This window comes from Schistocerca americana, chromosome 1 (assembly GCF_021461395.2).
Source record: "Schistocerca americana isolate TAMUIC-IGC-003095 chromosome 1, iqSchAmer2.1, whole genome shotgun sequence".
Lineage (NCBI taxonomy): Eukaryota > Metazoa > Arthropoda > Insecta > Orthoptera > Acrididae > Schistocerca > Schistocerca americana.
The window spans coordinates 546097740-546110111 of NC_060119.1; the positions used below are offsets into that span (position 1 = coordinate 546097740).

At 42.9% G+C, this 12372-nt stretch overlaps 1 protein-coding gene across 1 annotated transcript in view; it reads left to right on the forward strand.

Moving 5' to 3' along the window:
* LOC124605827 (protein retinal degeneration B) overlaps nucleotides 1-12372 on the forward strand; it is a 575027-nt gene that overhangs the window by 308538 nt on the left and 254117 nt on the right. Inside the window, exon 4 of the mRNA XM_047137749.1 lies at nucleotides 7854-7986. Within this exon, the coding sequence (XP_046993705.1) occupies nucleotides 7854-7986 (133 nt within the window). The remainder of the gene's footprint in view (nucleotides 1-7853; nucleotides 7987-12372) is intronic.

Sequence of the window (12372 nt, forward strand, 5' to 3'; positions counted from 1 at the left end):
TTTGACTCAATGCCCAGGCGTATCAAGGCCGCTATTACGGCCAGAGGTGGTTGTTCTGGGTACTGATTTCTCAGGATCTATGCACCCAAATTGCGTGAAAATGTAATCACATGTCAGTTCTAGTAAAATGTATTTATCCAATGAATACCCGTTCATCATCTGCATTTCGTCTTGGTGTAGCAATTTTAATGGCCAGTAGTGTAACTGCATCCCTATTCGCACCCGAACCTTAGCGCCCGTTTTGATGGGTCACCGTGAGATATGGTAAAGTGAGGTATGTCTCCTTCCCTCATCAAAGTGCGTCGTTTTTGGCTCAAAGTGGTTCAAATGGCTCTGCGCTCTATGGGACTTAACATCTTAGGTCGTCAGACCCCCAGAACTTAGAACTACTTAAACCTAACTAAACTAAGGATATCACACACATCCATGCCCGAGGCAGGATTCGAACCTGCGACCGTAGAAGTCGCGCGGTTGCGGACTGAAGCGCCTAGAGCCGCTCGGCGCCAACGGCCGGCGCGTCTTTTTTGGGTTACTGCCGCGAGTGTTTGTGTGGGCTGATGTAGATGGCCATGGAAATCCGATGGGAGAGAGGTTGAAAACCTCTGTCAGCAGTTACCGTTTTCCTCTCAAACAACACCAAAGGAACCGCCGAAATTTCTGAGGGTATCATCAGCAACAGCAATAACGACAACAATAGAATTACAAGAAGCCACGCTATGACATATTGTGAAAATGTTAGAGTTTCGACGCAGAATGTTGATGCACAGTCTGATGATTAGCAATTGACCGCCACCAGTTCTCCTCCCCTGCCCACGAAGCCTTAGCGCCCTAAGTACGGAGGAGATTAAAGGTAAATCAGAACTACAGAAAACTGCTGGGTGATAAGCTGCAGTTTAAATAAGCTTCATACGTAACGAAAGGGCGAGTGATTTGAATAGACATAACTCAAGCTGTTTACCTTAATTGGTGGTGGTAAAACTGGAATTCAGGTGCTTCATTGAGGGAAAGCTTTGCCGAATTGACAGCCGCCCCAGCCAGGAACCTTTTACCAACAACTTCATGCACTGTCGGACAGCATTCTGTGGTCTTTCAGAGTCAGCACGCGACACAGACTGTGTTAGTGTTCAGTTTATTGCGGTTTAGAATGAATATTTTATTAACAACATGTAATACACATACGCAAGCGAGAGTGCGAACATCTCGAAACCCAGAAACACGAGAACATTAAAATCAAAGAAACACATATAGATCAGAGAATAAACAAGAGTCAGCCATAACATTGTAGCGCACAATGTAATCACATTTTATCACCCCCCCCCCCCCTCCCCCAAAGTCCAAAGTTATTTTCTGTGGAGACAGACTTGGCGTCCAGACGGAAGGGTAGCCGCTTCTGCCAAGTCTCTCGTAGCATTATCAGTCGTTTTTCCCGGCGTCCCCTGTGGCTTGTCCAGTTTGCGCCCCTCCTATGCTGGTACCTGTAAAGATGTAAGGCGATCAATGGAAATCATAGTTGAGGTCCATTAAAACCGACCTTAAGGTGTGCGCTTGTTTCGACTAATGACGGTATATAGTCCGTGTTATGGTGGCTGCAGAGGCTTACACAGGTTTGACAGGAACTTGGTTAAATTTCTAGAGGTCAACGAAAATGAAAGAGCTGCGAAGGTGCGAACGAAATTATTGATGAAGTATGATGCCTCAATAAGGTTGGTAGGCCTCTTGCCGAAGAATTCACTGGGCAGTCGAACTTGTTGACAGTAAACCAGTTGTTCTGCTGTGACATTAAGACTGTATTTGACAGAAGTGCAGAGACCCAGTAAGACAACTGATAGAGTTTGTCCAACATTGTGATTCACAGTATCACAAAGCTACCTTTAATTGGCAGTTCAAATGCTCAATTAAGCCATTTGCTGCTGGGTGATAAGCTGCAGTTTGAATACGCTTCATACCTAACGAAACGGCGAGTGATTTGAATAGATCTAACTCAAACTGCCTACCTTCATTGGTAGTGATATTGAAAGGGACTCCGAAACCAGCTATCTATCAGCAAAAGAATGTGGTCGGAACTGATTCAGCGAATGGGTGAAGTGGTCAGTGGCATTTGGACAGTAGGTGTATCCTTCAGATAACTGTAATGGTCAACTATGTCTACTTGTACAAGTTCGGATGACTGGTTCGATGACAGAACTACCAAGGCGTGTCCTGATGGGATGGGTGATCATATTACATTGACAGGCTACACACTGGCGCACAAAAGCTGTGCACTCTCTGTCCGTATTCAGCCACACAAAGTTCACGTAATCACCCTTGCCGTACTCTGGACCCTAAGTTGGGACAAATCATGCAGCAACGTGATTGCCTGTTGAGGAAAGTTCATTTTTGCAAATGGGTGCGCCTGTTATATAGAAACATCCCAATACAATATTGTTTGAATAAGTTACATGGATGTGATGAAGTAGTGAACCAATTGGATGTAAAAGTCAGTCTTGCAACTCATTGTTGAGTTGTTGTGCCGAAGCAAGTGCGTCATAGGAGACTTACCTACATGGGAGATGGTGTCTTCTAGTGTACCGAGTGTGGACAATATGGCACTATTTATTCCAAGTGCTGTAGTTGAAGTGGCAATGCTTTGTTTGGTCTCTGACGAAAAACATAAATTAGCGGCTTGTGACCAGCATAAACTGGCAGATTTCAAGCATATTGAGGAATTTCTTTACGATAGTATACGCTACATATAACTCACGGTTGTATGTTGACCAGCTTTGTTGCAACAGAGGTAGTTTGACCAAAGGAGTGCCGTTGTTGGTTTGTTTGTTGTTGATGTGCAGCACCTATTGCAGTTGCAGACATTTTAGCTACCAAAGAGAGAGATGCTTGCAGAACAGAATGTGCTAAAAGTGCAGCCTCAGTGATAGATGTCTTCACGTTATTAAAGGTAGTTTCTCCTTCGTTGGTCCACTGTAATTTGTCACTTTGTTTCGGTGAACGTAGTAAGAAATCATTCCGTGCAGCGGGAAGCAGTGCGCGATAGCAGACGAAACGGCGATAAGAGTTAGCCAGACCAAGAAATCTTCGCAATTCTCGGATTGTTACGGGCTGTAGGAAGTTGTTTATGGCTTCTATCCTCTCCTGCGGCGTCCGCATTCCTTGGGAGTTAACGGTATGACTCAGGAATTAAACTTCTGATGCTCCAAAAACCATCTCGATGAATTGATGAGTAAACCGTGTAAACGGAGGCGAGTGAAGAGTTGTCATAAATGCTCCAGTTATTCTGTTTTGGAGCTGTAAATTACCAAAAAAATCGTCAGTATTGATGTGGCAGAAATCGAGATGACGTGTGACTTCGGTTGTAAAGTGCTGGAATGTTTGTGCTGCGTTGCACAATCCAAAAGGCATCCTAGTGAACTCTAATGGGCCAAATGGAGTACAGACTGCCGCCTTAGGCACGTTTCCCAGAGCAGTGGGTATTTGGTACGAAGCTCATACCAAGTCTGTTGTGGAGAAGAGATATTTATTGCAAACATAGAATGAGAAATCTTAAACATGCTGAATAGAATATCACTCGGGAATTGTTCTAACGTTAACTTGCCGGTAATTACCGCATAGGCGCCATCAGGTCTTCTCTGTGTAACGAAATTTTTTGGAGAGGGGAGACTGGAATTGTAGCAAAAATACAACAAAAATAATCATTGAAAGATTACTTGATTAAACAGAGCATTTGAAAAGTTAGTTGTTATACTTGTGTTCCAATGACAACAAGAACGTGTGATTATGGGGGTGTCTTTGTTCTTGATCACTTAGGCCTCCACCACTCAAGGATAACGTTGAGACATATGTTTATGCTGGAACAGTTTCCAAACATTACACTTTAGTAATTACTTCTGCAATGAGACTTAAAATTTAGTTCATTGCTTATACATATCGTAGTTCGGTGTAATCTGCTTCCTGCCGCTGCTGGTTAAGTCGTCGCCCAGGTCCATTTCATCTGCAAACTGGATGTAGTTACGTGAATTCAATGAAATAATCCAGGTACCATGTCGTTTAATAGTGATTTATTAATGACAAACTGCACAACTTCTTGGTGGGAGCCCACTCCACATAACAGGCTGCAGAGTCAAAAAACCGTAGTACAACAATTGTATTACACACTGACGTGCGACACAGTCAGTGAACTGTTTCCAACTGAGCTTTTCTGAGCCTTCTGCTCCCGCTATTTATATGTTCTTAACAGTGAAGTTAACAAAACTATAGTGCGAATTTATAAAAATAACAATTAAAAGTTATTATGAATAACTATACACAAAAGCTTTCGTATTTTATGCCCAAACTGGCGTATACAATATAAAAAGATTTTTACGTAAGATATACATTGCATTATACAAAACAGTGAAAAAGAACAATGCCAACCTAATTTTTCTTAATTATGGCTTAATTAATGAATACAAAATAATGCTAGCATATATTGGACGAACATGGCATACAGGTAAACAAATGAAATAATAAATTTTATGAAATTTAATGTATTATACGAAATCGCTTATTATATAAAATTGGAATTTCGAAACTTCCAGTGAATTACCTCTTTGGAGAGTATTTCATTGGGGTATCGAAAAAGGAATGTAAAACAAAGAGTTGTTGTATTTCATTTGGAAATATGTACAGAGGCGATGCCCAACTACTATTCGGTGGACGACAGATCCCTATGGTGAACATATAAGAAAATTTATTCTTCGCTACATTCAGTTTCTGGGGTTGTAGTTGACGAGATCGACGGTGAGTTGGTGGTACTGGCGTGGTAAGAATATAATGCATTCCTGAATGTTGTACAGCCATTAGTATGGATAGCTGCTGAGTTATCTCTGGGAACTGTTCAAGAATTTCTAAACATGGAGAATCACCAGTGACCGTGCTTATGACAGTGTTGTCTGCACAGCGTGTACGACGCTAAGTTAGTAGTTCTATGGAGAAGCAGCAGTGGCCAAGATCCGATAGAAGACTGTAAAATGATAAAGTCTGCTCCAAGGCTGGGATATACTGAGTCTACCACCATTGTCACATAAACTCATGACGGAGGCTTAAGTACAGTGAGTGTGTCACGCGACCAGGTATCTTAACTGAATCATTGACGTGGTTGGGACGATAGGTACACCGATACGTCGGCATATGTGTCCACTAAAACATGTGTTCTGTGGGGCCTAGAAGCCATTGCTGTCATTACTGACTTCTGATCACATTTTCCAACTCGCACGGGGGATAGTATTTTCGTGCTTCGGTACCAAACCATCTGTGGTATCAGCATACCTTTGCAGCTGTGACTGGGGGCTGCACTGTTACGCTTGAACAGAGGCGACTTGTGCGATAAGGTCAGCAATCTTGTGCTTGTAATGAAGCGAAGGCACTGTATGAGTGTGGACATACGACTGTAACACAAGCAGGCAGATACATCTTGTATGGGCGTCGAGCTCGCTGGCGCATACAGTCTGTGCGTTAGGCGGTACGTGCGACAGCCAGTATCGTAGAATATCTTCATTGACTACATCGCTTGCTAGAGTCGATAGGCGACGCAGCAACTGTAAAGGAGTAACTTTTCTAATCGCTTGGCTTCAAATTGCGACTTAAGCGATTGATTAGAGAATTTTTAATGGCAGCTTACTTATCAGTGCTTCGTGGTGAGGCCAAAATATCCCGCATTGCCATGGCCATGTCCTCATTGAGTGTGGTGACTATACTTGGTTTCCTCGAAGGTTACGTAGGCTAACACAAACTGCCTTTGTGCAGACCATAGAACAGAATTTTGTTGTCCCAACGGTGATGGTTTACTGTGATACGGGTGTCGAGTGCGTTTGTAAGCACATTGACAGTCAGCGTCGGACTCTGCATTCTAGATAGTTATGATTCAGTATGCAGTAGATGCGTAGCACGGTGTTTTGGTATTCAGTTTACGGAGCGGCACTACTCCAAGCGTTGGTAGTCGCAAAACATGTTGCGTTCTTAGTATGAATACTTTATTAACAACAGACGCGAACGACTCGCGAACCTAAACATTATAACATTAAAAGCAAAGAAATAAATATGAGATCAGAGAATAAACAGAAGTGAGCGATAACATCGCAGCACGTAATAGAACTGTAATGAGCCACATCTTTATCACACTTAAAGTTCATTGTATCACCACTGTCTACGACAAACAGTCATGAAACGCTATAGAGTAAAAATGCAACCTTTCGATAGCTGCAGCGACGCTAGCACTCCAGCGGCTGACGACATGTAGTAACAGAAGAATAGCGTGGATATCAACTGAAAACTGCTATTTTTAATGCTGTTACTTCCATGAAAATGGTCGCCTTGGTGCAGGTCTTATTACATTCGACGCCACATTGGGCGACCTGCGCGCCGGATGGGGATGAAATGATGATGAAGACAACACAACACCCAGTCCCTGAGCGGAGAAAATCCCCGACCCAGCCGGGAATCCAACCCGGGCCCGTAAGACTGCATTCCGTCACGCTGAACACTCAGCTATCGGGGATGACTATTACTTCCATATATCCCGGTCACTAAACGCGGTAGCCAGCCGTTGTGGCCGAGCGGTTCTAGGCGCTTCAGTCCGGAACCGCGCAACCGCTATGGTCGCAGGTTCGAATCCTGCCTCCGGCATGGATGTGTGTGATGTCCTTAGGTTAGTTAGGTTTAAGTAATTCTAAGTTCTAGGGGACTGATGACCTCAGATGTTAAGTCCCATTGCGCTGAGAGCCATTTGAACTAAACGCGGTAGTGGTTTTCCCAACACGTATAGGGAAATATAATTAAACGAATATCCACTTCCTGCCAATGTTAACATATAATAATAAACCTGAGTGCATTGTAATATGTACCGTTCACAGTAGTACAGTGGTAATCGTAGCATTGAAAACCCTTTAAGACGAGAAATGAATTGTAGCCTGAGGTGTTTTCAGTTCCACAGAAACTTAATCGGTGAGTGCGGCATGAACTTCCTGCTGCTTTTGCCGATTGTAATCCGTTTCACTAGTTTCCTTGCAGATTTGACTCATTTTATTACGTAGACACAATTTTTATATTCTTGGAGTTAAGCAGTTACTACTTCTTATACACAGTTTTTGGCCTTATCCTTCCTTCAGTGTTTTGCGTGTGCCTATCATGTATATCTGTTCTGCTTCCCAAGTTTCAAAAAATATGTATTTTGAAGATTATCTTTCCTGGATGTAACATTATTATTATTATTATTGTTATTATTATTATGTTAACAGATTATATTTTTTATTGTTACAATTTGTAGCTACACAATAAGCTGCGAAACAGACCTCATTTGCATTTTGAATGTGCTTCTACAACTCCATATACACAACACTCAATCGTTTTGCAGTATTTTTATACATGCCAGCTTCCTGACTGTAGCAAAGTCAGCTGGGAGTTCCGTAACTCATTGTGTTCGACGCATATATCATCCTCGTGAAACGCAAGAGGTTGTCCCTGTAGATAGCTCTGCCAATTCGTTGCTAATTTCTAAATGGTCCTCCATGTTGGGTTTGATTATAGCTGTTCTGAAAAAATAGACGGTGCAGTTAAATTTTTTAAACCGGTAACGATTTTTCCAATTTGGAGTCGGTTTTCGTGCCCTGAAGCGTCATAATATTAGGCGTGCCTTTTTTACTATTGTTGCTTTTACTGTCAATACACTCCCACATTTCACCTCCCCCTGTCCCCCCCCCCCCCTCCCCTAACCCCATCTCTCTTACACACACACACACACACACACACACACCTATCTTTTGTTTTGATGTAAACAAAATTTTCGTATTACATCATGACTAATACATTTCAATGTCTTTCTGTAGAAAAAAAGTCGTGAAGAGAGCAAAGGAGCTGGCAGCGGTGTGGAAATTCTAGTCAATGAACCGTACGATGATGGACCCGGTGGGAAAGGACAGTACACGCACAAGCTCTACCACGTCGGCAGCCACCTTCCAGGTAAGCAACGTCTTTCGTTCTGCACTCCGTGCCTGCCATGGTCATAATTGACAGACATCAGTATTTTCCAGCTAAGCCACACTGGATAGATGCAGGTGACACTTTGCAGTCTGACGGCCACAGTAGTTGAAAAGATACATCTTTCTGGGCCCATTTGACTTTGTCTGAAAGCATTCAAAGCAGCACTGTCAGGATTGCCACAAGTTCTGGAATCAGGGAATATCAGGGAATTTCAAACATGTCAGGGAAATCAGGGAAAAACACTGGAATTTTTTTATCTCAGTAGATAAAATCGTTTATTTATTGAGATGTCATGCATCGGCACTGGCCGGGCACAGCCGAGTATGTGCACCGCTTCCCTACTCCCTCATTCTTATTGCCTCTTCCCTTCTACCATTCCCTCAACTTGCAGTCAGTGCTGCAGCACTTCTTGCCGCTAGCCTAGCAGCTGCCGACGAGAGGGAGGGAGGCATGAGGAGTTGTTTGGATCTTATTCTCAGATACTGCAGACGCAACGGCTGGAGACGGCGGTCATGTGGGCATGAGTTGTGCCTAAGTAATTGTGTGAATGAGTGTATGCTCTCGCTTTCTGACAAAGGCTATGGCCAAAAATTTAGTTGTGAGAGTGTGATAGTGTTTTCTACGTGCCCGTGTGCAGCTCAGCAATCATCTTAACGGTAAGTTGCTACCTATCCTCATTAGTATTGACTCTCAGAGTACTTGCGCGCGTTATCTGTTGCATGGATTAGCCACCACAGTCTCATTGCATCAACATGGTGTCTGTGACACCTGAATAGCTGGCCATACGAGTGGACTTCCAGGGTCAGAACCACAGGCCATTTCTGTGGATATCTTGAACGGATCGGGCATGCCGATCTGAAGCCCATCATTTCCCACTAACGTACAGGCACATTGTTTATCTGATCCGCATGTATGTGACCCATAAGGCAATAACGTCATGCCAGTCGCGCATGTGCAGAAGCTCTTTAAAATGTGCATAACTGACGGTGTGCTCGCCCCCTGGTCCCAAGTTTCACCGAGTGGAGAGAGGTAGCAATGTGGCATAGCGCGATAGACTTAAGTGCTGTGTATTTCAGATTTCTGCAGCTATATTATGTTTAACAGCATTCGAAGGAAAAAAAACAGTAAATTTGCGAGGTGTCAAAAGTTTGTGTGTTCAGGCGTTCAAGTGCTCTTACACAGCAGCCACTGCTGGTCCAGTGGATGTTGTTGTGATCTTCAGTCCAGAGACTGGTTTGATGCAGCTCTCTATGTTACTCTATCCTGTGCAAGCTTCTTCATCTACAAGTAACTACTGCGCCCTACATCCTTCTGAATCTGCGTAGTGTATTCATCTCTTGGTCTCTCTCTATGATATTTACCATCCACGCGGCCCTCCAATACTGAATTGGTAATCCCTTGATGCCTCAGAACATGTCCTACCAACCAATCCCTTCTTCTAGTCAAGTTGTGCCACTAATTCCTCTTCGCCCCAATTCTATTCAGTACCTCCTCATTAGTTACGTGATCTACCCAGCTAATTGTCAGCATTCTTCTGTAGCACCCAATTTCGAAAGCTTCTATTCTCTTCTTGTATAAACTATTTATTGTCCATGTTTCACATCCATACAAATACATTTCGAAACGTCTTCCTGACACTTAAATCAGTACTCGATGTTAAGAAATTTCTGCCGGGCGGTTGTGGTCGAGCGGTTCTAGGCGCTTCAGTCTGGAACCGCGCGACCGCTACGGTAGCAGGTTCGAATCCTGCCTCGGGCATGGATGTGTGTGATGTCCTTAGGTTAGTTAGGTTTAAGTAGTTCTAAGTTCTAGGGGACTGATTACCTCAGATGTTAAGTCCCATAGTGCTCAGAGCCATCTGAACCAACAAATTTCTCTTCTTCATAAATACTTTTCTTGCCATTGCCAGTCTACATTTTATATCATCTCTACTTCGACCACCATTTTGCTCCCCAAATGGCAAAACTCATGTATTACTTTTAAGTGTGTCATTTCCTAATCTAATTCCCTCAGCATCACCTGATTTAAAGTTTTTGCTTCTTCTCCATGGATTTTAATTCCTACTTCACGTCTTTCTTTTGTTTCCTTTACTGCTTGCTCTATATACAGGTTGAATAATATCGGGGATAGGCTGCAATCCTGTCTCACTCCTTTCCCAACCACTGCTTCCCTTTCATGCCCCTCGACTCCTGTAACTGCCACCTGGTTTGTGTAGAAATTGTAAATAGCCTTTCGCTCCCTATAGTTGACACCTGCCACCTTCAGAATTTGAAAAAGAGTATTCCAGTCAACATTGTCAAAAGCTTTCTCTAAGTCTACAAATGCTACAAACGCAGGTTTGCCTTTCCTTAGTCCGTCTTCTAAGATAAGTCGTAGGGTCAGAATTGTCTCAGGTGTTCCAACATTTCCGCGGAATGCGGACTGATCTTCCACAAGGTCGGCTTCTACCAGTTTTTCCGTTTCTGTAAAGAATTCGTGTTAGTATTTTGCAGCCGTGACTTATTAAGCTAATAATTCGGCAATTTTCACACCTGTCAACACCTGCTTTCTTTGGTACTGGAATTATTCTATTTTTCTTGAAGTCTGAGGGTATTTCGCCTGTCTCATACATCTTGCTTACCAGATGGTAGAGTTTTCTCGGGGCTATCAGTAGTTCTAATGGAATGTTGTTTACTCCCGGGGCCTTGTTTGAACTAGGTCTTCCCGTGCTCTGTCAAATTCTTCACGCAGTATCATATCTCCCATTTCATCTTCATCTATGTCCAGTGTATAACTCGTCAAAAACCAAATACGGGTCAAGCATGAAAACAGGAAGTATATGTACTGAACTGTGACAAAAAAAGCAAAACAGAAACAGCAAACGGTCTAACATACGCTTAAAATGTACAACACCGAGCGAAGTTGAATAGCTAAGGCGTCGTGGTTAAGTGGACGCGGTGCTGGACTGCAATGCGCGTGGGCAGTGTTCATAACTCCCTATCGCCAATTTTTAATTTATTTTTTCACAAAATTATGAACTGTTCTTCCAGTAATAGAAATGTTTCTCTTTCTGTAATCTTGGCAATTGTTATACTATAAATTGGTTACAGAATAAGAGCATGTGGTAAGAATACATTACTTCGCAAGTAAATGAGATGAATGTAGAGCAGACAAGATACCACATAGTCATCTCACATAATGAAAACAGTAGTTAAACTGATGTGAACAATGTTGCAACAACGAAAGTCGAGACTAAAAATTTCCAAAACGAACGCAACTTCAAAAACGTTAAAAACGTATGTTTTAATACAGCACAGGGAAAACTGTGTGACTGTGAAACAGTTGCGTCCATTTGTTGCAGCTTATTTGACAAACTATTTCTTTGCAAGTGATCACATTGACATTCATACGAACATCTAAATCGGGCAAGGAGGCATATCTCACTCATCAGGCGTACAAATTAGGTGCGTCGAGAAGAGGCTCCTATCACATAACACACATACTGTCACTAATGCCGTGTATGGGGCCATTACTATTAGGCTGTTTTCGATTTAGTACTTCTTGAGCTTGGACCGTTCGCTGTCTCTATTTTGCTTGTTTTTCACAGTTCAGTACACCTCTTTCCTGTTTTCATTATTGATCTGTGTTCAGTTTTTGAACGACTGTCCACGGGGACCTCTTACCACTAAATCTGGGCGGGGGCATTTCCCTTGTGAGAATCGTAAGGACCTACAGTACATCACCGACGATTGTGGGATTGTAGCATTTATTCATGCTTCTGAAACCTGTTCATCTTATGGTGAGTCGAATTTATCTGTGCTGTAGGTCCACTCTGTACACCAAAATTCACAAAAGGCAGTATCAGTGGTTTCTCTGAAATTCATTTAGTTGTGGGATCGACAGCTGTGTGATTTCTTTAGGCCCTTACGGATCTCACGCCTCATTTGTATTCTATTCAAGTGACCATGTTGGTAGACATTGCTACTTGAGTTTACTCATTTCCGCAAACGGCACGTTGTGTTTGGAGTTGGTTATTTACTGTGCGGAAAACGGCTTTCGTGTGCAGTGTAAACATGAATGATGTTGTATTTGTATGCTAACAGAAAAATAAAGCTGTGAGGACGGGTCGCGAGTCGTGCTTGGGTAGCTCAACCGGCAGAGCACTTGCCCACGAAAGGCAAATGTCCCGATTTCGAGCCTCGGCACACAACTTTAATCTGCCAAGAAGTTTCATATCTGCGCACCCTCCGCTGCAGAGAAAAAATCTCATTCTGGGAAGAGAAAAGTAAATTACCAAGAGAAGTTAGCCCCAAAGGAACTAGGGCTTCCAAGAACAGGTTCTTTGATTGAGATAGTGACGAAATCAAATAAACATGACTACAAACG